Here is a 26,303-nt window from a genome sequence, read left to right as displayed (position 1 = left end):
GCGTTTCTCATGATGTACTCTGCATATAAGTTAAATAAACAGGGTGACAATATACAGCCTTGACGAACTCCTTTTCCTGTTTGGAACCAGTCTGTTGTTCCATGTCCAGTTCTAACTGTTGCTTCCTGACCTGCATACACATTTCTCAAGAGGCAGATCAGGTGGTCTGGTATTCCCATCTCTTTCAGAATTTTCCACAGTTTATTGTGATCCACACAGTCAAAGGCTTTGGCATAGTCAATAAAGCAGAAATAGATGTTTTTCTGGAACTCTCTTGCTTTTTCCATGATCCAGCAGAAGTTGGCAATTTGATCTCTGGTTCCTCTGCCTTTTCTAAAACCAGCTTGAACATCAGGAAGTTCACAGTTCACATATTGCTGAAGTCTGGCTTGGAGAATTTTGAGCATTAGTAGTTTAAGAGCAGAAGCAGCAAGAGCAGTAAGAGGCTATTGCAACACATAGGCCGTATCCACTAGGCACTGGTTGCAAGACCCCTGTGGGTAACAAAATCTGCAGATACTCAAGTCCCTTATAGAAAATGATATATTATTTACATATAACCTATGCACATCCTCCCATATACTTTAAATCATCTCTAGATTACTTATAATAACTCATACAATGTAAATGTTACATAAATAGTTGCCTGGCACAGCAAATTTAAGTTTTTCTTATTGGGACTTTCTGGATTTTTTTTCCAAATATTTTCAACCTATGGTTGGTTGAATCCATGGATGCAGAGCCCACAGACACAGGAGGATCAAGGCAAACAGTTTTGATATTTTGGCTAGACTGGAGGAGAAGGTGAAAGAAGTTGGATTCCTGATGTATTTTGAAAGTAGAGTCATGAGTATTTGCTCATGGATTAGACATGAGCTTTGAGATAAAAAGAGGAATTAAGGTCTGATTTGGGCTTCCCTCATAGCTCATTTGGTAAAGAATCTGCCTGCAGCGCAGGAGCTGCTGCTGCTGCTGCTAAGTCGCTTCAGTCGTGTCTAACTCTGTGCGACCCCATGGACTGCAGCCTACCAGGCTTCTCTGTCCATGGGATTCTCCAGGCAAGAACACTGGAGTGGGTTGCAGGAGACCCAGGTTCAATTCCTGTGTTAGGAAGATCCCCCGGAGAAGGAAATGGTAACCCACTCCAGTATTCTTGCCTGGAGAATCCCATGGACAGAGGAGCCTGGGAGACTCCAGACCATGGTGTCTCATGCATCGGACACAATTTAGTGACTAAACCACCACCAAGGTCTGAGTTGTTGGTAAAAATGCACTATTGTTTACTGAGATGGAAAAGACTGAAGAAAAGAGTATATCTGGGAGTATAGGGAGGAAGTACCAAATATTCTTTTTTTATATATATAGATTATATGGCTTATAAGCATCTGAATGGAAATGCCAGGTAGACAATTGCAGATACAAGTCTTGTGTTGGGGAGAAAGGTTACGGCTGGAGATAAAATTTAGGAACCTGTCCAAGGAAAAGATAAGCAGTCTTAGGTCCAAACTCTATCTAAAGACTAAGAAGATAGGGAGAATCTAGCCCAGAATCCTGCGAGTTTCTTTGAAAGGAGAAATAGAAAGAAGGCAACGATATCTAGCACGGAGGGGTTGTTGTCATTGTCGTTGTTCAGTTGCTCAGTCATCTCTGTTTGCAACCCCGTGGACTGTAGCACACCAGGCTCCTCTGTCCCCCACTATCTCCTGGAGTTTGCTCAAACACATGTCCATTGAGTTGGTGATGCCATCCAACCATCTCATCCTCTGTTGTCCCCTTCTCCTCCCACCTTCAGTCCTTCCCAGCATCAGGGTCTTTTCCAGTGTGTCAGTACTTTGCATCAGATGGCCAAAGTATTGGAGTTTCAGCTTCAGCATCAGTCCTTCCAATGAATATTCAGGACTGATTTCCTTTAGGATTGACTGGTTTGAACTCCTTGCTGTCCAAGAGACTCTCAAGAGTCTTCTCCAACACCACAATTTGAAAGCATCAACTCTTCTGCACTCAGCCTTCTTTATGACCCAACTTTCACATCCATACATGACTACTGGAAAAACCATAGCTTTGACTGTATGGACCTTTGTCAGCAAAGTGATGTCTCTGTTTTTAATACGCTGTCTAAGTTTGTCATGGGGCTTCCCAGGTGGCTCAGCAGTAAAGAATCCACCTGTGAAGCAGAAGATGCAGGAGGCCCCGGGTTCAGTCTGTGGGTTGGGAAGGAGGGCATGGCAATCCACTCCAGCATTCTTGCCTAGAGAATCCCATGGACAGAAGAGTCTGGCAGGCTACAGTCCATAGGGTCACAAAGAGTGGGGCATGACTGAAGCAACTGAGCACGCACGCACTAGGTTCGTCATGCCTTTATTTATTTCTATCATAGGTTTTTGTGAGTTTTTGGAAGAGAAAACACATATATAAAGCACTGTGCAAATTGTACATTCTAAAATATATTTTATTGCAAGAGTATTTAAATTAGTCCGAATATCATTACCTTCCAGTGGACATATCACCCACCTCATGAACACACACGTTCACACACTCATTCATCAATTGCCTCAGGGCAGGTAAACCACTGCCTTCAATCCTTTTGCCCTTTGAGCCCAGAAGGGGCTTATCTTGTATGACTTTTGTTGATGGAAAAATTAATCAATAGTCAATCTAAGAAAGAAATAGAAAATTTTACTTGAGGCAATCTGAGGATTATAACCTGGGAGAGTCTTTGAGAAAGCTCTGAAGAGTGTTCCACCCATTCAAGTTGAGACAAAGGATTATATTATATACATCAAATGTTGTTGACAGTTTACACAATCCAGATCTACATGTACAAAGTGAGTAGTGGGTCATAGATTGTCACAGCCCCTTGCAATATTTAGAAGGAAGATTATTTCCTAAGGAGTTGTTACCATTAATGAGATTCAGAAGAAATCATATCTCCTAAGGAGGTCTGATTGCCGGGAGAAATGTCAATAACCTCAGATATGCAGATGACACCACCCTTATGGCAGAAAGTGAAGAGGAACTAAAAAGCCTCTTGCTGAAAGTGAAAGTGGAGAGTGAAAAAGTTGGCTTAAAGTTCAACATTCAGAAAGTGAAGATCATGGCATCCAGTCCCATCACTTCGTGGGAAATAGATGGGGAAACAGTGGAAACAGTATCAGACTTTATTTTTTTGGGCTCCAAAATCACTGCAGATGGTGACTGCAGCCATGAAATTAAAAGACCCTTACTCCTTGGAAGGAAAGTTATGTTCAACCTAGATCAGATCAGATCACATCAGTCACTCAGTTGTGTCCGACTCTTTTCGATCCCATGAGAATCGCAGCAAGCCAGGCCTCCCTGTCCATCACCAACTCCCAGAGTTCACTCAGACTCACATCCATCGAGTCAGTGATGCCACCAGCCATCTCATCCTCCGTCGTCCCCTTCTCCTCTTGCCCCCAATCCCTCCCAGCATCACAGTCTTTTCCAATAAGTCAACTCTTCACATGAGGTGGCCAAAGTACTGGAGTTTCAGCTTTAGCATCAGTCCTTCCAAAGAAATCCCAGGGCTGATCTCCTTTAGAATGGACTGGTTGGATCTCCTTGCAGTCCAAGGGACTCTCAAGAGTCTTCTCCAACACCACAGTTCAAAAGCGTCAATTCTTCGGCGCTCAATCTTCTTCACAGTCCAACTCTCACATCCATACATGACCACAGGAAAAATCATAGCCTTGACTAGACGAACCTTTGTTGGCAAAGTAATGTCTCTGCTTTTGAATATGCTATCTAGGTTGGTCATAAGTTTCCTTCCAAGGAGCAAGCGTCTTTTAATTTCATGGCTGCAGTCACCATCTGCAGTGATTTTGGAGCCCAGAAAAATAAAGTCTGACACTGTTTCCACTGTTTCCCCATCTATTTCCCATGAAGTGGTGGGACCAGATGCCATGATCTTCGTTTTCTGAATGTTGACGTTTAAGCCAACTTTTTCACTCTCCACTTTCACTTTCAGCAAGAGGCTTTTTAGTTCCTCTTCACTTTCTGCCATAAGGGTGGTGTCATCTGCATATCTGAGGTTATTGATATTTCTCCCAGCAATCTTGATTCCAACTTGTGTTTCTCCCAGTCCAGCGTTTCTCATGATGTACTCTGCGTATAAGTTAGATAAACAGGGTGACAATATACAGCCTTGACGTACTCCTTTTCCTGTTTGGAACCAGTCTGTTGTTCCATGTCCAGTTCTAACTGTTGCTTCCTGACCCTCATACAAATTTCTCAAGAGGCAGATCAGGTGGTCTGGTATTCCCATCTCTTTCAGAATTTTCCACAGTTTATTGTGATCCACACAGTCAAAGGCTTTGGCATAGTCAGTAAAGCAGAAATAGATGTTTTTCTGGAACTCTCTTGCTTTTTCCATGATCCAGTGGAAGTTGGCAATTTGATCTCTGGTTCCTCTGCCTTTTCTAAAACCAGCTTGAACATCAGGAAGTTCACAGTTCACATATTGCTGAAGCCTGGCTTGGAGAATTTTGAGCATTACTTTACTAGAGTGTGAGATGAGTGCAATTGTGTGGTAGTTTGAGCATTCTTTGGCATTGCCTTTCTTTGGGATTGAAATGAAAACTGACCTTTTCCAGTCCTGTGGCCACTGCTGAGTTTTCCAAATTTGCTGGCATATTGAGTGCAGCACTTTCACAGCATCATCTTTCAGGACCTGGAACAGCTCAACTGGAATTCCATCACCTCCACTAGCTTTGTTCGTAGTGATGTTTTCTAAGGCCCACTTGACTTCACATTCTAGGATGTCTGGCTCTAGGCCAGTGATCACACCATCGTGATTATCTGGGTCATTAAGATCTTTTTGGTACAGTTCTTCTGTATATTCTTGCCATCTCTTCTTAATATCTTCTGCTTCTGTTAGGTCCATACCATTTCTGTCCTTTATCGAGCTCATCTTTGCATGAAATGTTCCTTTGGTATCTCTGATTTTCTTGAAGAGATCCCTAGTCTTTCCCATTCTGTTGTTTTCCTCTATTTCTTTGCATTGTTCGCTGAAGAAGGCTTTGTTATCTCTCCTTGCTATTCTTTGAAACTCTGCTTTCAGATGTTTATATCTTTCCTTTTTTCCTTTGCTTTTCGCTTGTCTTCTTTTCACAGCTATTTGTAAGGCCTCCCCAGACAGCCATTTTGCTTTTTTGCATTTCTTTTCTATGGGAATGGTCTTGATCCCTGTCTGCTGTACAATGTCACGAACCTCATTCCATAGTTCATCAGGCACTCTATCTATCAGATCTAGGCCCTTAAATCTATTTCTCACTTCCACTGTATAATCATAAGGGATTTGATTTAGGTCATACCTGAGTGGTCTAGTGGTTTTCCCTACTTTATTCAATTTCAGTCTGAATTTGGCAATAAGGAGTTCATGGTCTGAGCCACAGTCAGCTCCTGGTCTTGTTTTTGCTGACTATAGCATATTCAAAAGCAGAGACATTACTTTGCCAACAAAGATCCATCTAGTTAAGGCTATGGTTTTTCCTGTGGTCATGTATGGATGTGAGAGTTGGACTGTGAAGAAAGTTGAGCACCGAAGAATTGATGCTTTTGAACTGTGGTGTTGGAGAAGACTCTTGAGAGTCCCTTGGACTGCAAGGAGATCCAACCAGTCCATTCTGAAGGAGATCAGCCCTGGGATTTCTTTGGAAGGAATGATGCTAAAGCTAAAACTCCAGTACTTTGGCCACCTCATGCAAAGAGTTAACTCATTGGAAAACACTCTGATGCTGGGAGGGATTGGGGGCAAGAGGAGAAGGGGACGACGGAGGATGAGATGGCTGGATGGCATCACTGACTCGATGGATGTGAGTCTGAGTGAACTCCGAGAGTTGGTGATGGACAGGGAGACCTGGCGTGCTGCAATTCATGGGGTCGCAAAGAGTCAGACACAACTGAGCGACTGAACTGAACTGAACTGAAGGAGGTCTGGCTAATACAGAAGCACAATACATAATAAAGGTGATGGAGGAGGGCCAAATGAGCAAAGAGAAATTTTACATATAATTTTTCTCATCTTGCCATCAAATAGGAATTTTATTTTGTCACTTTTAAAGAGAGGAAAGTAGGAGAATCATGCCTCAGTTCTTCCCAGTGATCAGAGGACAGGAACAAGAGCCCATGTCAGTCAGGTTAACTGGCAGAAGAAGCAACCACTTATGTCGCTTTCAATGAACTTCACTTCAACAAATTGTTGAATTGCTAGATCTCAAGAAACAATATTACTGAACAATTATTAAATTTAAGGCACTGTAGCTAGTCTCTCGGAGTAGGCAATGGCACCCCACTCCAGTACTCTTGCCTGGAAAATCCCATGGACGGAAGAGCCTGGTAGGCTGCAGTCCATGGGGTTGCTCAGAGTCGGACATGACTGAGCGACTTCACTTTCACTTTTCACTTTCATGCATTGGAGAAGGAAATGGCAACCCACTCCAGTGTTCTTGCCTGGAGAATCCCAGGGACGGGAGAGCCTGGTGGGCTGCTGTCTATGGGGTCGCACAGAGTCAGACACGACTGAAGCGACTTAGCAGCAGCAGCAGCTAGTCTCTAGAGAATTAAAAAATAAGAAACATTGTCTAGGACCTTAAAATCTAACAAGAGAGACATACGGGCTTGAAAATTAGTGTAACACATGCCATGCTAAAAGAACATATATATAAGTAGAATTCAACTCAGGTTTTGCATTACAGTACTAAATCTGGGATAATATCTAGAAAGATGTGTTTGGATGTGTTTTCTTTTTTTCCTTATAGGATCAATTTCTTTCCAATAGGAAATCTGGGTTTGCTATCGTATTGACCTTTTTTTTTTTAATGCTTGGGTTTGGGGTATCTGTTCTTTGCCTTAATATCACATTCCCTTCCAGCCACTACCCAGTTTTCTATTCCACTTCACAACAAAACTTCCTGAAGGAGATGTCCCTGCTCTCACATCTCCTATTCTTTCTTTAACTCACCCTTGATAAAACCTCTGTCTATTGTTCGACTGAACCTACTCCTGTCAATGTCTACTGAAAGAAAAATGCATAACATAAAAGTTGTGAGTTAAGTTTTATTCAGGAACCTTCCTGAGGACAACAACCTGGAAGCCAGCCTCTCGGATAGCTCTGAGGAACTGCTCTGAAGAGATAAGGGAGGAGCCAGTATATACATATATTAACTTTTTTTTTTTTTGCTGGGAAAAACATGGAATCAAGCATCGAAAGACTACTGCTAACCACAAAGAACAGATATCTGAAGTTAATTATTTTATTTAGTGCTTTTCTATTTATATAGTCATGTATGGGTGTGAGAGTTGGACTGTAAAGAAAGCTGAGCGCCAAAGAATTGATGCTTTTGAACTGTGGTGTTGGGGAAGACTCTTGAGAGTGCCTTGAACTGCAAGGATATCAAACCAGTCACTTCTAAAGGAAATCAACCCTGAATATTCATTGGAAGGAATGATGCTGAAGCTCCAATACTTTTGGCCATCTGATACAAAAAGTGAACTCATTGGAAAAGACTCTGATGCTGGGAAAGATTGAGAACAGGAGGAGAAGAGGGAGACAGAGGATGAGATTGTTCGATGGCATCACCAACTTAATGGATGTGAGTTTGAGCAAACTCTGGAAGATGGTAAAGGACAGGGAAGGCTAGCCTGCTGTAGTCCATGGGGTTGCAAGGAGTCGGACATGAATCACATGAAGGAATTGAAGCCCACTGACTTGTCCAAGTGAACCCAACTACTCTAAGTGGCCCGCATCTCCTAATCTAGATCTCTGAACTCCAAATTCTTTGTTTTGACCCCTACTTCAACTCTTATTGGATCAATATGTTGAATATAGAGTTCTGAACTAAGATTAAAAAGTCGGGTTCAAAAAGAGGAGGATAGAGTATGACAGAGAAGAAGTAACAGAGCCAGTGAAGGCCACTATTAGACACTGAGAATAACACTCATGGGAGGGCAGGCTTCAGGGACTTGTCTCAGAGTGGGATCAGCATGAACATAACATAAACCCTGATTTTAGGCTCCCATCCCCTATATGTATGTGAATATGAGTGGGTGTGGTGGTACATTCACACACATTTGTACGTTATTACTTAATATAACTGCCGTTTAATAGGAATCTGAAAGTTCACACCCTAGAGAATATACTTTTCAACTTGTTAGGAAAACATTAAAAATAGTGATTAGGATATTCAGACAATCAGTGATTCAGGAACTCGTCCTTTGAAGAGATGGGAGTCGGGTGGGGAGAATCAAGGAAGCAAGGGAAGGTTTAGAGAGAGAAGATAGAAGCTCAGCCACGATTTGGAGGATGGGCATGAACAGGGGAAGGAAGAAGTGTCAGATGGGAGACACATGAAAGAAGGTCTGTTGCACAGCTACAGGTGTGGCCACAGTAGGGGATGACAGGGAAATTGTGGTGGGTGGAGCAGGATATGAGTCAGGTTGTCTGAAGCCAAACTGAAGAATTTAGACTTGATTTCATAGGTAACTAAGGGTCTATAGCTTCCCTGGTACCTCAGACAGTAAAGTGCCCGCCTGCAATGCAGGAGACCGGGGTTCAATCCCTGCATTGGGAAGATGCCCTGGAGAAGGAAATGGCAACCCACTCTAGTACTCTTGCCTGGAAAATTCCATGGACAGAGGAGCCTGGTAGGCTACAGTCCATGGGGTCACACACTACTGAGCGGCTTCAGTTTGTACTTTTGTACTAAGGGTCTATGAGGAATTTTAAAAGTATACCACAGAAACATCTACTGAATTTCAAAGAAAAGTTGTAGTCTGCATTTCTTATTTTACTTAACCATTAAAATAGAGGGTGTGTGTGTGTGTGTGTGTGTGTGTGTGTGTTATACCTTTTATTCTTACTGAATTATATTACATTTCTCTTTGAGGTCTTCCCAGGTGGTGCTAGTGGTAGAGAACCCACCTGCCAATGTAGGAGACATAGGAGACATGAGTTCGATATCTGAGTCAGGAAGATCCCCCAGATTAGGGCATGGCAACCTACTCCGGTATCCTTGCCTGGAAAATCCTGTGGACAGAGGAACCTGGTGGGCTGCAGTCCACAGGGTATCAAAGAGTTGGGCACAACTGAAGCACCTTAGCACGCACACATTCTCTCCCAAGTTCCATAGCATAGTTTAAAACAACTTGTGTTCAGCTGCTCAGTCATATTCGACTCTGTGACCCCCATGGTCTGTAGCCTGCCAGACTCTTCTGTCCATGGGGATTCTCCAGGCAAGAATACTGGATTGGGTTGCCATGCCCTCCTCTGGGGGATCTTCCCCACCCAGGGATCGAACCCACGTCTCTCACACTGCAGTGTTCTTTACTGTCTGATCCACTAGGGAAGCCCTAAAACAACTTAGATCTTTGTGTTTTGAAATGCATCCTGAGATTCTAAGTAGCTGAGATTTTAAAGGGGCACCCAACTCTCTTTGACATCTGGGAGCATTTTACTCTATGGCCAAAATTCATGTAAGAAAATAATGACTGAAATGAGGAACAAAGTCCTGCTGATGACATACTATAATTTGGGGGAATGGTTTAAAAAGAAATGCTTCTACTCATCTTGTACCAAAAATAATCAGTGAGTTAAATGACTAACCAGCAGATATAGGTAAGCAGATGCTAAGTTGTTATTTTTAAAATGGAAACACATAGCTGTATGAGACTTGTTGAGACATATATTGATAAATCCCATATTATGACGTAGAAGTATCCATTAGAACAAGCATAATAAAAAGGAGCTTCCCAGGTGGCACTAGTGGTAAAGAACCCACCTGTACCTAAGAGACAAAGGTTCAATCCCTGAGTTGGGAAGATCTTCTGGAATAGGAAATGGCAATCTACTCCAGTATTCTTGTCTGGAGAATCCCATGCACAGAGAAGCCTGGAAGGGTATAGCCCTTAGAGTCAAAAAGAGTTAGACAGAACTGAAGTGACTTAGCATACACAGCACATTGTAATTTAAAAAGTATTTATATTTAAATGAAATGTTTTTTCTGGATCTGAGTTATTTTTATGTAATATGTGCCTAATAATGTTATACTTTTCTCTTTTATTCTTCCCTTATTTCAGTTTCTTGACAAAACCCATTCTACTGATGTATCTTAGTCTTCTGATCTCAAGCTGGGCCCCACAAGTCACTGTTTTTCTTAAAAGTAAAGAGCAGTAGTCTGAGTTAAAGGGCATCCTTTGTTGGTGTGTATTACAAAGTGAAACTTGTAAATTGTTGTAAATATTTAAAGAAAGCATTTAGGGCCCAATGTACAAAAAACAGCATCTCAAATATTTATTTGCAAGTGAGTTCTTTGAAACTTAGAGCTTGGCCTTCTCATAGTCATAGTGAGGTAAATGATGGATTAGTTCCTGGGCTAATCTACAAATGTTATTTGATTTATGATGTTATTCAAATAATGTGCATTTGCAATTAAAAATGTGCCTTAAGCAATACTTCTACAATGCTTTACAATTTAAAAAATGAGAAAGAAAACCCGTCCATATTGAGTGAATAATTTTGCATGAATGCTGGTACTTAAAGAAAGGTGGGTTTTAAGGGTCAAGCATAAAAAGTTGGTTGGAAGTTGTGGAGTTCTAGAGCAGGAAGCAGCACCCCTGCCAGCCATATTGGAGCCTGGGCAACAGGAAAAACCTGCACTCTTATACATACATGGATCAAAATAAGCTCCCATATCTTATAATCAAGTGGAAACAAAGTTATTAAAGCCCTATAGTTGGGAAAAACATAGGTAGATGATGGATATATAGATAGATAGATAAATTATAGATATAAAAATTTGCATGGCCAATCTCTTGCATATCCCTGTCAATCAAACCTCATAAACCCACCCAGCCTGTTAGGGTGGGTTTGGCTCCTATAGGAGCCAAATTTGGTTTACTCAGTCATAGTAACTGCTAGGCTTATGCATGTAGTAAAGGCAGTTGGAAGATTAAGAAAAGCTTATGAAGTAACTGGGTGAGGAAAAGAAAAAGATTTTTTTAAAGAAGGATGTGTACACTATTGATACTATGCATGAAATAGTAATGAGAGCTACTGTTTAGCTCAAGGAACCCTACTCAGTGCTCTATGGTGACCCTAATGGGAAGGAAATCCAAAAAAGAGGAAACATATGTATATGTATAACTGATTCACTTTGCTGTACAGTAGAAACTAACACATTGTAAAGCAACTGTACACCAATAAAAATTAATTTAAAAAAGAGTTCTAAGCCAATAGCAAAAACAAAAAGGATGTGTGTAAATTTGAGGAAGATTACCTGAAGTGGAATCACCTTGGCTGTGAAATGACAAAGTCCAAAGAAAATTGAGGTGAGTGTGTGGTGGAGGAGAGATTGGGGTTGGGGAGGGGCATTCTCTTGAGGAAAAAAGTTTGGAGGGAAGAAATGTTGATTTGACCTGTTTTCCATCCTGGCCACCTAGTGGTGCTGTTGGAACAGGGCTGGTTGCTTTCCAGAATGAAGGACTAGAGGGGATCAGGCATCCTGGGGTGGATGTAGGGAGAGGGAGTCTCAGATTCTGCCACAGAGTTTGTGGGGATCAGAAATTGACCACTCAGGTTTTTGTAAGTTGTGTTTATCTGTATTTACAGATCCACAATATACACATATTTTAAAGTGATAGTAAATTGCAGGAGAGGGTTTCAAGCATTTCTAAAACTACTAATTTTAGTACTGTGGAGGGTACTATGCTTCAACATGAAAAATGATGGGTTTTAAGGCTAGACCATTTTACTCTGACAGAGCAAGAAACTTTAAGGCAGCGTTAAAAAGGTTATGAGAACATTTTAATCCATTTCACAGAAATAACAATGATGAGTTATACAAAATTAGCATTATTCTTTAATCACCAGCATGAGCACTTCTGTGGTGGACTAGTTGTTCCGATGGTACATTGAAATTGTGAGGGGCTACGGGAAGAGATGCAGATGGCTGTGGAGGCCACGGGAGGAAGACAGCTCAGCCTCTGCTTCCAAGAATGCAAGTTTCCTGTCAGAAGCGATGTTCTTTCACATGGTTTAGGGTGCCCTTCTGGACACCAGGAAACATAATTCCCTTCCATGTACAAGAGAACAGTGTGCTGAGTTGATGGACCCCCTGTGTGTCAGGGAAAAGGATGCCCATACCACCTGGGTGTTCACTGTGTGGAGATGTAATTAAGAGCATGGATCCCAGAATCAATACCAGTGTGTTTAAATTCTAATTCTGACACTTATACTCTAAGAAATTTTGAGAAATTCTCAGTTTTCTCATGTAAAATTGGGAGAATAAATGTCTCTGTCACAGAATTAAATGAGATAATGTATATGAAGTGCTTGGTTAGAACAGATTTTAAATAAATTTTAGCCATATTTAGGAGAAGGAAATGGCAGCCCACTTCAGTATTCTTGCCTGGAGAATCCCAGGGATGGAGGAGCCTGGTGGGCTGCTGTCTATGGGGTTGCATGGAGTTGGACACGACTGAAGCGACTTAGCAGCAGCAGCAGCCATATTTAGCTATTCCCTTCCCCAGGGGATCTTCCCAACCCAGGGATCAAACCAGGATCTCCTGCACTGCAGGCAGATTCCTTACCATCTGAGCCACGAGGGAAGCCCATGTTAAGTGGCAATGCCTAATAAAAAAACGGAGACCAAGAGCAGATGTGGAAAGTCTTTGCTGTGACATTCTTGATCAAGAATGAAAATGGTCAAGTAGATTTAAAATATGGACATCAGAGCTGTTCTTCTTTGATTTAAATCCTGGTTCCACCACAAGCTGGAATCAAGATCGCTGGGAGAAATATCAACAACCTCAGATATGCAGATGACACCACCCTTATGGCAGAAAGCGAAGAACTAAAGAGCCTCTTGATGAAAGTGAAAGAGGAGAGTGAAAAAGTTGGCTTAAAACTCAACATTCAGAAAACTAATTCATGGCATCCGGTCCCATCACTTCATGGCAAATAGATGGAGAAACAGTGGAAACCATGACAGATTTTATTTTGGGGGGGCTCCAAAATCACTGCAGATGGTGACTGCAGCCATGAAATTAAAAGACGCTTGCTCCTTGGAAGAAAAGCTATGACCAACCTAGACAGCATATTAAAAAGCAGAGACATTACTTTGCCAACAAAGGTCTGTCTAGTCAAAGCTATGGTGTTTCCAGTAGTCATGTAGGGATGTGAGAGTTGAACTATAAAGAAAGCTGAGTGCTTTTGATGCCTTTGAACTGTGGTGTTGGAAAAGACCCTTGAGAGTCCCTTGGACTGCAAGGAGATCAAACCAGTCAATCCTAAAGGAAATCAGTCCTGAATACTCATTGGAAGGACTGATGCTGAAGGAAACTCCAGTACTTTGGTCACCTGATGCAAAGAACTGATTCATTGGAAAAGACCCAGATGCTGGGGAAGATTGAAGGTGGGATGAGAAGGGGATGACAGAGGATGAGATGGTTGGTTGGCATCACCGACTCAATGGACATGAGTTTGAGCTAGCTCCGGGAGTTGGTGTTGGACAGTGTTGGACAGGGCCGCCTGGCGTGCTGCAGTCTGTGAGGTTGCAAAGAGTTGGACTCGACTGAGCGACCGAACTGAGCTCCACCACCTTTTCTTGTGTGGCCTTGGTCAAATTGTTTAATGCTTCTGACCACAGAATTGTTATGAGTAAATACAAGTAAACCATGTGTCTGCCTTATTATTGTCATTTTTTCCCCCTCCCTTTAGCCTGAAGACTTAGACTAACTATATGAACAGTTGCCTCATCATGGAACCTGATTATGGTATGAATACAGATCTACTCTTTATAAAAAGAATGTGAAATCACTCCTCTTAAAAATTATAATATTATTGGTGTCCCCCATTTCATTTGGCACTAAATCATCAGTTTAAGTCATTTCTGGAATTTTCCCTTAATAAATCAAGACTCAAGAAATTAAAACAAACAAGCAATCATAACAAAAATTCAAATTTGTTATGCATTAGTTATGCATAACAAGGAAACAGGGAAACAACTAGTCTCTAGAAGGAGAATTTTATTTTTTGCTCATACTGGAAATAGTGTCTTTCTACTTTCCCTTCATCTACAAATATCCCAAGGATTCATGCAGTTTTAGACAAAGGATCCTCTTTACGTATATCTCTTTAGGTAGCCTACCAGGCTCCCCTGTCCGTGGGATTCTCCAGGCAAGAATACTGAAGTGAGTTGCCATTCCCCTCTCCAGGGGATCTTCCCCATCCAGGGATTGAATCTGGGTCTCCTGTATTGCAGGCAGAGTCTTTACATCTGAGCCACCAGGATAACCCCTTAGGTAAAAAGTTCAGTGTAACTTGGTAGTTTCATAAGCTAAGCCATCTGTCACAGGAACACCTTATAATTAGATTTTTTTTCCTACTTGTGAAACGTCTCTTAACCTGTCATTGCTTTCAGGTGGTTTTAGAATACGGGTCTGCACTCTCTGACATACATCACAGCAGGATCCTCTATGACCCACCTCCCAGAATATTGGAAATAAAAGCAAAAATAAACAAATGGGACCTAATTAACCTTAAAAGCTTCTGCACATCAAAGGAAACTATTAGCAAGGTGAAAAGACAGCCTTCAGAATGGGAGAAAATAATAGCAAATGAAGCAACTGACAAACAACTAATCTCAAAAATATACAAGCAACTCCTACAGCTCAACTCCAGAAAAATAAATGACCCAATCAAAAAATGGGCCAAAGAACTAAATAGACATTTCTCCAAAGAAGACATACAGATGGCTAACAAACACATGAAAAGATGCTCAACATCACTCATTATCAGAGAAATGCAAATCAAAACCACTATGAGGTACCATTTCACACCAGTCAGAATGGCTGCGATCCAAAAGTCTACAAATAATAAATGCTGGAGAGGGTGTGGAGAAAAGGGAACCCTCTTACACTGTTGGTGGGAATGCAAACTAGTACAGCCACTATGGAGAACAGTGTGGAGATTCCTTAAAAACCTGGAAATAGAACTGCCTTATGATCCAGCAATCCCACTGCTGGGCATACACACTGAGGAAACCAGAAGGGAAAGAGACACGTGTACCCCAATGTTCATCACAGCACTGTTTATAATAGCCAGGACATGGAAGCAACCTAGATGTCCATCAGCAGACGAATGGATAAGAAAGCTGTGGTACATATACACAATGGAGTATTACTCAGCCATTAAAAAGAATACATTTGAATCAGTTCTAATGAGGTGGATGAAACTGGAGCCTATTATACAGAGTGAAGTAAGCCAGAAGGAAAAACATAAATACAGTATACTAACGCATATATATGGAATTTAGAAAGATGGTAACAATAACCCGGTGTATGAGACAGCAAAAGAGACACTGATGTATAGAACAGTCTTATGGACTCTGTGGGAGAGGGAGAGGGTGGGAAGATTTGAGAGAATGACATTGAAACATGTAAAATACCATGTAAGAAACGAGTTGCCAGTCCAGGTTCGATGCACGATACTGGATGCTTGGGGCTGGTGCACTGGGACGACCCAGAGGGATGGTATGGGGAGGGAGGAGGGAGGAGGGTTCAGGATGGGGAACACATGTATACCTGTGGCAGATTCATTTTGATATTTGGCAAAACTAATACAATTATGTAAAGTTTAAAAATAAAATAAAATTTAGAATACGGGTCTGCACATATGGAATTGCTCAGCATTCTTCAGTGCTCTATCTGTAGCTCACCGTTTTGATCCACAACAGGGAAAGCTGGGATGTGAGGAGAGCCTGAATGTGAGGCAGGGTCCAATAGTGTCAGAGTCAGGAGCACAGCACAGAATTTAAGTCTAGAAAACTGTAACTGGGGCGTTGTGCATTACTGAGCTGAAGTTCCCAAGCTTCAGAGTCGTCTTCTTAAATCAGGGAGAACTTGTGAAATTTGGAAAATGGCCATCTTGCGCCACAAAATTCCTCATTAATTCATCAGTTTTAAAATTGACTCTTTCTTGAAGGAAGTAGAAATAAAATGTAACTCTGGAGTTTACACCATCAGCTTCATTATGAAAACTGAGTACAAGGCAACAAATAACACTCTAACAGGCAATGATACAGATGCATGCAAAGGTGCAAAGGAGACCCAGATGCCACGCGCTTGCAGTTCTGCTTGTTGTCAGCAGACAGCACTCTCAGCATGTGGAAGTGTCAGGTCAAAGAATTCCAAGAAGAACTAAGGCAAGAGATTTCAGAATCATGCTCTAGCTTGTATTGGGACCGAAGATGATGTCACATGCCTCCTGATTAACAAATTAGAGTTACTTACCTATTACTGATTTATTCTAAATACAACTAATTTAAATATGTGTGTGCACACTCAGTCGAACCCGACTCTTTTTGACCCCGTGGACTGTAGCCCAGCAGGATCTTCTGTCCATGGAATTTTCCAGACAAGAATACTGGAGTGGGTTGCCATTTCCTGCTCCAGGGGATCGTCCCAACACAGGGATCAAACCTGAGTCTTTCGCATCTCCTGCATTGGCAGATGGATTCTTTACCACTGCACCACATGGGGAAGCCAGTTTAAATGTAGGCCTAATAATTAATAAAGAATGAGACCAAACAGAGAGATTTTGTGCTTTTTATGCAAATACAATTATCAGTGTGTCCTCATTAAATAAAATCTGGGGAATTTAGTAGTCTTTGAGCTGCTTTTTAAATATTTTCTACTATTTGTAGTTTAGTAGTCTTGGGAAGGGACCTTCCCTGGTGGCTCAATAGTGAAGAATCCACCTGCCAATATAGGAAACTCGAGTTCAGTCCCTGGCTGGGGAAGATCCCCTGGAGAAGAAAATGGCAACCCATTCCAGTATTCTTACCTAGGAAATCCCATGTACAGAGGAGCCAGGTGAGCTACAGTCCATAGGGTCACAAAGAGTTGGAAACAACTTAGTGACTAAACCCAAACCTAATCTTGGGAAAGTTAATTAAACTCTCTAAGATTCAGTTCCCTCATGACTAAGTGAGGCTACTACTCGTACCTACTCAATGTCAAGGAGTTGGAGGATCAGCCTGGAGTCTGGCATACAGTGAGCACTGATATGGTAACTGTTGTCGTTACTATTACTACTGTACTTTTATCTAAAGCCTCCCCCTACCCCCCACCTTGTTGAAAAAAGGCAGGGATATAAGGAAATAAATAACCAAAACGCATGCATTTCATGTGAATGCATTTTCAAAACTGTTATTCTTTTTCTGTCTTGTTTAGAAAATTGTTAAACACACAGAAATGAACCTCCCTATAGCCATCACTCAGCTTAGCCAATGATCAACATTTTTACCAATTTTGGGTTTTTTATCCCCAATATTATTTTTATGAAATATTTCAAAGCAAGGAAATTAAATCATTCCACCTGCAAATACTTGAGTATTCATCTTTAACCATATAATTGTTTTAAAAACATAATCATCATGCAACACTGAAAATGAATTCTTAATGTCAACTAATACCATATTTACATACCCATATTTGTCTCAGAAATATCATTTTATAATTGTTAATGGGTTGGGACGTGAGGGGAATGGGAAAATATTGGTCAAGGGGTACAAAGTTTCAGATATCCAGGATAAATACATTCTGGGGCTCTAATGTACATCAGGGTAACTATAGTTAACCATAGTGTATTGTATACTTGAAATTTGCTAGAAAGTGAAGTCACTCGGTTGTGTCCGACTCTTTGCAACCCCACAGACTGTAGACCACCAGGCTTCTCCGTCCATGGAATTCTCCAGGCAAGAATACTGGAGTGGGTTGCCATTTCCTTCTCCAGGGATGCTCCCAACCCAGGGATCGAACCCAGGTCTCCCATATTGCTGGCAGACGCTTTACTGCCTGAGCCATTTGCTAAGAGTAGATCTTAATTGTTCTCACATACTCAAAAGTTGTGAAGGGATTGATATGTTAATTAGCTTCCTTCTGGTAGACATTTTGCAAAGTATACATATATCAAAACATCACCTTGTATTTCTTAATTACATGCAATTTTTTTTGTCAATTATACCTCAGTAAAGCTGGAGGGAAAATCTGTTTTACAGTTAATTTATTTTTTAAAAAGAAACTGTTTTGCATTTAGTTTATTCAAATCAGGATCCAAATAAGGTCTACATATTGCATTAGTTTGTCCTGTCTCTTGACTTTTTCTTTTTTTGCCATTGCTGCTTTAAGAGAAATCAGGTTTACTGACCTTTCTGATTTAGGGATTTGCTTCCTTGTGGCATTATGTAACTTTTCTGTTCTCTGTGTTTCTTGCAATCTGGTTTTAGATGCAGTTATTTGATTGGCTTCAGGTTAAATTCTTTTTCCTTAGTCAAAAATACATCACAAGTGATGCTGTGCAATTTCTATTGTATCATCACATCAGGAAGCACATAATGTCTGGATGTCCCAAATTTAGTGGAGCTAAGATTGATCTGAGGACTCAGGTGGTGTCTACTTGACCCTTCATTGCAGAATTCTTTATCAATCTTCCACCTAGGGACTTCCCTGGTGGTCCAGTGGCTAAGACTCCATCCTCCCAAAGCAGGAGGTCCTAGTCAGGGAAGTGGATCCCACATGCCACAGCTAAGAGTTCGAATACCACAATTGAAGATTCTGCATGCTGCAGCGAAGATCAAAACTCCTGAGCGCAAAACTAAGACCTGGCGTGGCTAAACAAACTTAAAAAAAAAAAGTTTCACCTAACCATTTTAACATCCATTAATGATGGCTGCTTTGAAGTATTATTGCATTGCTACTGCTGCTACTGCTAAGTCACTTCAGTTGTGTCCTACTCTGTGCGACCCCATAGATGGCAGCCCACCAGGCTCCCCCATCCCTGGGATTCTCCAGGCAATAACACTGGAGTGGGTTGCCATTTCCTTCTCCAATGCATGAAAGTGAAAAGTTAAAGTGAAATTGCTCAGTCGTGTCCAACTCTTAGTGACCCCATGGACTGCAGCCTATCAGGGTCCTTCATCAATGGGATTTTCCAGGCAAGAGTACTGGAGTGGGGTGCCATTGCCTTCTCCGATTATTGCATTAGGGACTGCATAATAGTGAATTTCTTACTTTTGTCATTTCTTCTGCATTTATTAGTTGGAATTCTTCCATGAAGAAGAATTTCCCCCTCATTAACTACTTGATAACCCTGGAAAAATAGTCTGTATAGAAGAGACAAAGAAAGTACTTGATTTTCCCCTTTATGTCTCAATAGCGTGAGTAATGAATTGCTGCACTAGAAACCTCCAAGTTGTCCTTTTTATTTCAAATAACTATAAAGTTATGGATTTTATGTATTTGGTGTGTGCCAATCCTTTATAGCCATTATTCTTTCTTGGTTTTCAAATTGTCCTCTCTTAAACCAAATGAGACTCTTTCAGGTTGGCTCCTATGTCCTGTTCATGGGGTTGCAAAGAGTCGGACACGACTGAGCAACTGAACTGAACTGAACTGAACATGCTCATAGTTAAATTATCTGAATAATTACAATAATTATAATTATTTTTGTAAGATTCAGATATCAAATATATGTAAATATTGTTGTGATAAAAGAGATGACTCTTATTTTTTCCTTAATGATCATGTGTGTATGTGTCTTATTTTCCATCTCATTCTAATTAGCACATTATAGTGGTAATGACCTTTAGGATTCCATGAGAGAAAAAAGTTCTGTTCTAAGACTGCAAACTAGCTTGAGGTCCTGCCCTGACATGTCACTGTATTAATATATTGATCAGTTCAGTTCAGTCGCTCAGTCGTGTCCGACTCTTTGCAACCCCATGAATTGCAGCACGCCAGGCCTCCCTGTCCATCACCAACTCCCGGAGTTCACACAGACTCACATCCATCGAGTCAGTGATGCCATCCAGCCATCTCATCCTCTGTTGTCCCCTTCTCCTCCTGCCCCCAAATCCCTCCCAGCATCAGAGTCTTTTCCAAAGAGTCAACTCTTCACATGAGGTGGCCAAAGTATTAGAGTTTCAGTTTTAGCATCATTCCTTCCAAAGAACACCCAGGACTGATCTCCTTTAGGATGGACTGGTTGGATCTCCTTGAAGTCCAAAGGACTCTCAAGAGTCTTCTCCAACACTACAGTTCAGAACCATCAATTCTTCGGTGCTCAGCTTTCTTCACAGTCCAACTCTTGTATCCATACATGACTACTGGAAAAACCATAGCCTTGACTAGATGAACCTTCGTTAGCAAAGTAATGTCACTGCTTTTGAATATGCTGTCTAGGTTGGTCATAACTTTCCTTCCAAGTAAGCGTCTTTTAATTTCATGGCTGCAATCACCATCTGCAATGATTTTGGAGCCCAAAAAAATAAAGCCTGACACTGTTTCCACTGTTTCCCCATCTATTTCCCATGAAGTGGTGGGACCAGATGCCATGATCTTCGTTTTCTGAATGTTGAGCTTTAAGCCAACTTTTCACTCTCCTCTTTCACTTTCATCAAGAGGCTTTTTAGTTCCTCTTCACTTTCTGCCATAAGGGTGGTGTCATCTGCATATCTGAGGTTATTGATATTTCTCCCAGCAATCTTGATTCCAGCTTGTGCTTCTTCCAGTCCAGTGTTTCTCATGATGTACTCTGCATATAAGTTAAATAAGCAGGGTGACAATGTACAGCCTTGATGTACTCCTTTTCCTGTTTGGAACCAGTCTGTTGTTCCATGTCCAATTCTAACTGTTGCTTCCTGACCTGCATACACATTTCTCAAGAGGCAGGTCAGGTGGTCTGGTATTCCCATCTCGTTCAGAATTTTCCACAGTATATTGTGATCCACATAGTCAAAGGCTTTGGCATAGTCAATAAAGCAGAAATAGATGTTTTTCTGGAACTCGTAAATGTTAGTTACTTTTATGTGGACAGAAGGAGGTCGGGAGAGGGAAGGAGAGAGGGAGAGAAAATATTTCGTGCAAACTCCTGTCTCTCCACTACTGGGTAACATTGTTAAGAACAACACAAGTGCTCACTAGATAGTTTTTGAATCAGTGAATGAATGGGTACCCCTCTGGGACTATTAGTTACACTGTTACTCGAAGGCAAAGAGATGGACTAGATATCTTCAGCTCTCTTTCAGTCCTAGGGTTCTGTGGTTTCTTTGACTACTAAAAATTGGTTAGGTTGCAAATTTATTCTGTAGTCTTAAAAACAAAATACCTTCACATAAAAGGCAGGGAGAAAATATTTCTCAACATGTCCAGGAAAATCTAATAAATATCTTCAGTAATATGTATAAGCAATGCAAATTCATTAAAAAGGTGTATACCAGTGGCACTAACTTGTGGCTGGAAGAACTTGAGTTGTGTCAAAGTTTATTCTATCCAACATTAGCTGTCTTGGTGTCCATTGTGCACATATGAAGGCAGGCGGCTGCCTTTCTGAGGTATATACTCTCTTGCACTGATCAAGAAAAACTGCTGAAGTCATGAGGCTGCTCCAGGCAGAGCCCTCATGTGAGTCATATGAAAGCTCCCGCACTGCTGACCTCTGGCAAAAAAGGGAGTGAACAAGGAGAGGAGAAGCAGAGGGAGAGAGGTTCAAGTGCCGGTGTTCTCCTTGAACCTAGAAGATTATGGGTCAAGAGCTGTGTGCAAAGGCTCTGCAGCCTGGATGCAGCTGCCATCGCTGTTGGGAGGGAGGCAACGCACACAGCTGTCAGAGGAGTGCGCCTGTGATGACGGAGGCTGCGATCGAGGTATTCATATCCCAGGAGCATCTCCCTCTACTGATAAACAGAGTTCAGAGGCTCCCTTTCTGTAGCAGGGTCTGCTTTTCCTGCATTAGGACTAAGGCAATAAAAAGAAAATTCTATTAAAGTCACAAAGAATGTGTGGCTGTTGTTATCAAATTCGGGGATTTTCTTTTAAGCCGAAAGGGAAAAATAACCCTATGCTTTGGGCTGCACGAAATTCACTTGCCTTGCAGTCAAGAAAGTTATTCTCTTGAAATCTCTGAAGTACTAAATTAGCGAGCTGAACCTCAAAAAACAAGCTGCGGTATTTGGTATCCTATGGATTAAAATTTTCAGTTAATTAGCTCATGGCTATCAGCAATGCTGTACAGGAAAGTTATTCCCCTAAAGAGGTAAATTAAAGGGACAAGAAAAAGAAAAGTCTAGGTTTAACAGAAAAATTGGAACCCATCCATCAGAGAAATTTAGGTTAACCTAAGTGTCTAAAGACAGATTTTTTAGGTAAAGAAAGAATGTTGTGTTTTAGCAGTTGATATCATTATGGGTTTTTTGTTTTTTTAAAGGAACTGATGTTCAAGAAAGGTACATTTTGAAAGTGTGGGAAGCTTAGAAAACATTTGAAGAGTTAACATCAGGCAAATAAAGAAAAAGCGGTTTATGCTAGCCGTTGTCTTGACTTTGCATAAATTTTATTCCTGCACTTTCCTTTTTCTCTAGCTAACAGACCTAAAAGAAGCATCATGTTCCATGACTTCATTTCACCCCAGGGGACTTCAGGCTGTGCATGCCCGGAAGTTCAAGAGTAAAAGGCCACGGAGTAACAGCGATTCTTTTCAGGAAGAGGATCTGAGGCAAGGTTTTCAGTGGGTGAGTGAGCAGCTGATGTTGATCAAGAGGAATTTAATGTGTACTTATCTAGGAAGGCTGGCCCTTTTTCCAAGACAATTACTGAGCAGACCTTCCCAAGCACATTCTGCAACGTTGTCTAATTTCTGTGGGGGGAAAAGTCAACACTAAAAAAATGCTCTTTTCTTTCCCCCCTCCTCACTCCTCATTCCCCTTATGCAGAGGAAGAGCCTCCCTTTTGGGGCAGCTTCATCTTACTTGAACTTGGAGAAGCTGGGTGAAGGTTCTTATGCTACAGTTTACAAAGGGATTAGCAGGTAAGTGACTCATTAGCTGGGAGAGACTTTAGAGATGAGGATTTCACCCCCAGGGTTTGACATTATGAAGCCAGCTGACACATGGTAGAAATTCAGGACCTATGCAAGACCCCACTGTCAATATGGAATGACATAATGACTGAAGCAGCCTTGAAAGCAGACAGACTTCCCGTGCCCCAATTAAAATCAGCCCACTAAGATGTTTATCAGCTTTTCCTCCTTTTGAGTCAATTCAAATTAAACTTTCTCAATTACTGTCCATCACTTGGTGGGGAGTACAGTGGATAAGGTGTCATATCCTTCCTGAAACACGACAAGGGTTTCAGTAGCACCCTTGAGTTTGCTCCTTCCTTCTTTTACTTTGCCTTCTTAGAAGATACTGAAGTTGGTTTCTACAAAGTAAGACCTAGTACGCAAAGATTGATTTATCCTGGGTTTTCTACACTTGCAAATTACACAAAAATGGCTGGAGAATAAAAAAGACTGTTAATCCAGAAAGCGAATACCCATTTTGGTTAATAAAAACTATGTTAAACATATTTGAGAGAGTCATGAATTTCACTGCTTTTTCAAGGTGGGATAGTCAAGAAGGTCTGATTTCCTTAATTTACATTACTCCAGTGGAGAAAAATAATGGCTCAAAGTGGTTTAATGTTAATTTTTAACAATTTAATATAAATACTACAAAACTAAGTATTTATTATGTATCTTAATACTTGTGGTATTGTTTTTACTTGTTAAAGGCGAGTTTGGAAGAGATACCATTTTAAATATTTTATGTAGAAACAGGATTTAACTCACTTCCATAAACTATCTTAGGAACTAAGAATATAAAAAATTTCCTTCAAAATATTCATCCTAGTAACAGAATGAAAAAATACACTAGAAATATATACTCTGTCCAAGTTCACAGAGATGTATATAACAGTATATTAATTGCAGCAAGACTTATAATAGAAAGAGTGAAAGCCTGGTTACCAATATCCATTAATGGAGGACTGGCTAAATTATTACTATATAGTGAAATAGTATGCAAACATCTAGAGTATAAGATAGACATGTATGAAGAAAAGCAAGTTACAGAACAATATATGATCTCATTTAGGAAAAAAAAGCACTGTTCATGTATAAATTTGTATGTGCTTAGAGGAATCTGGAAAAATCTAAAAGGGACTATTGAAAATAGCTACTTTTAGTGGTTGAAACTGGAATGGAGGAAGATCACTCAAACTTTTCACTGTATTTCTTACCATAAAAGTGTTACATTCATAATTTAAAACAAGTTAAAACATACCATAAAGATAGATGTCAAGAAAGCATTTTATAAATTCAACATCAATTACTAGTTTTTAAACTCTGAACAAAATAGGAATAGAATGATAATTACCCATCATGATGTAGAGTAATTTCAGATCAACAACTTCTATACTTTTTCTTTGCTCAATACTAGTGACATCACCATTAAGTTAGAGTAGGGCAAGACTGCCCATTATTTTCTATTGTTAAAGATCATCAGAAGCATTCTAGCTCAGGCAACAAGGAAAAAAGACTGAATATAATTTTTATGGATTATAGAATTGTCTACTTAAAAAAACCCCAAGAGAATCATCTAAGAAACTTGAAATAGTGAGATAGAACAACTAGGTCATCAGTTATAAAATCAAAATGTACTTGTTAACAATTGCCTTATGTATTAGCAATAAGCATTTAATGGAAAATATTGTAGGGGAAATTATTCTTAAAGTAGCAACAATAAAAAGTCATTAGCATTAAAAAATGGGCAGGATTTATATATAAGATTTACTAAAGGATATAAAAGATTTGCAAAAGCCAGAAAGGCATTCATTCTACTCGTATTTATTAAGCACTTACTATGTTACTGCTGTTGGTTAGTCACAACTTACCAACTCAACCAACTTACAACTAAATTAGTAAGTTGTGTCCATTTCTTTTGCAACCTCATAGACCGTAGCCTGTCAGGCTCCTCTGTCCATGGGATTACCCAGGCAAGAATACTGAAGTGGGTTGCCATTTCCTTCTCCAGAGAATCTTCCTGACCCACAGATCAAACCAGCATCTCCTGCATTGGTGGGGTGGATTCTTTACCACTGAGCTACCAGGGAAGCCCTACTTACTATGCGCCAGGCACTATTTTTAGCCAATAAGGATTCATTGAAGAAAAAAAGTGATAAGTACGGAGTGTATGTTCTAGTGATGATGAGAGAGGCAATAAACAAACTCTTTGACCAAGTTTGTCAAAGAATGAAAATGTTGGGGAAGAATAAAACAGGGAAGAGGAATCGGGAGTGCCGGCATGGGGTGGTGAATTACTATTTTAAACAGAGTGATGAGATGCAGGCTTACTGAGAAGGGAACACTTGAACAGAGATTCTGACAAAGGTGAGGCATGAACTGCGTGGGTGTGTAGTGGAAGAGGACCTCAGGCAAAGGGAACAGCAAGCAGCAAACCCCTGAGGCAGGAGCATGCCTGGCATTGGAGGCAGTGGGTGGAAGGACTTGAAGGTAGGAGGAGTTGCAGATACAGTAGGGCCATTGTGTAGGATCTTGTAGATCATTCCAGGGACTCTGTAAGGACATTTAGATTAAAAAATCTAGTAATACAAAGATGTTAATGATTCTATAATTTAGAATTTTAATGCATTCTAAATATGTTCAAACGCTACAATAATTAAAATAGTGTAGCATGAGTACAAGAAAAGACAGATCAAATAAATATGATTTGTAAAGCCCCAAAGAGTCACAAATCCAAATATTAGTAAGATCTAATATACAATCACTGTTCATGGGGTTCTCATGATTGTCGGGAGAAGTATCAATAACCTCAGATATGCAGATGACACCACCCTTATGGCAGAAAGCGAAGAGGAACTAAAGAGCCACTTGATGAAAATGAAAGAGGAGAGTGAAAAACTTGGCTTAAAACTCAACGTGTAGAAAATTAAGATCATGGCATCTGGTCCCATCACTTCATGGCAAGTAGATGGAGAAACAGTGGAAACAGTGACAGATTTTATTTTTTTGGACTCCAAAATCACTGCAGATGGTGACTGCAGCCATGAAATTTAAAAGACACTTGCTCCTTGGAAGAAAAGCTATGACCAACCTAGACAGCATATTAAAAAGCAGAGACATTACTTTGCCAACAAAGGCCTGTCTAGTCAAAGCTATGGTTTTTCCAGTAGTCATGTAGGGATGTGAGAGTTGAACTATAAAGAAAGCTGAGTGCCAAAGAACTGATGCTTTTAAACTGTGGTTTTGGAGAAGATCCTTGAGAGCCCCTTGGACTGCAAGGAGATCCAACCAGTCCATCCTAAAGGAAGTCAGTCCCGAATATTCACTGGAAGGACTGATGCTGAAGCTGAAACTCCAATGCTTTGGCCACCTGATATGAAGAACTGACCCA

At 40.7% G+C, this 26,303-nt stretch overlaps 1 protein-coding gene across 1 annotated transcript in view; it reads left to right on the top strand.

Annotated features, from left to right (window-relative positions):
• The first annotated feature begins 21,565 nt into the window (after positions 1-21,565).
• CDK15 (cyclin dependent kinase 15) overlaps positions 21,566-26,303 on the top strand; it is a 95,594-nt gene continuing 90,856 nt past the window's right edge. Inside the window, exons 1-3 of the mRNA XM_005904249.2 lie at positions 21,566-21,719; positions 22,434-22,583; positions 22,785-22,879. Coding sequence (XP_005904311.1) covers positions 21,597-21,719; positions 22,434-22,583; positions 22,785-22,879 — 368 coding nt within the window. The 5' untranslated portion in view covers positions 21,566-21,596. The remainder of the gene's footprint in view (positions 21,720-22,433; positions 22,584-22,784; positions 22,880-26,303) is intronic.

The sequence above is a fragment of the Bos mutus genome, chromosome 2, assembly GCF_027580195.1.
Source record: "Bos mutus isolate GX-2022 chromosome 2, NWIPB_WYAK_1.1, whole genome shotgun sequence".
Classification (NCBI taxonomy): Eukaryota; Metazoa; Chordata; class Mammalia; order Artiodactyla; family Bovidae; genus Bos; species Bos mutus.
This window is presented reverse-complemented; position numbering and strand designations above follow the sequence as displayed.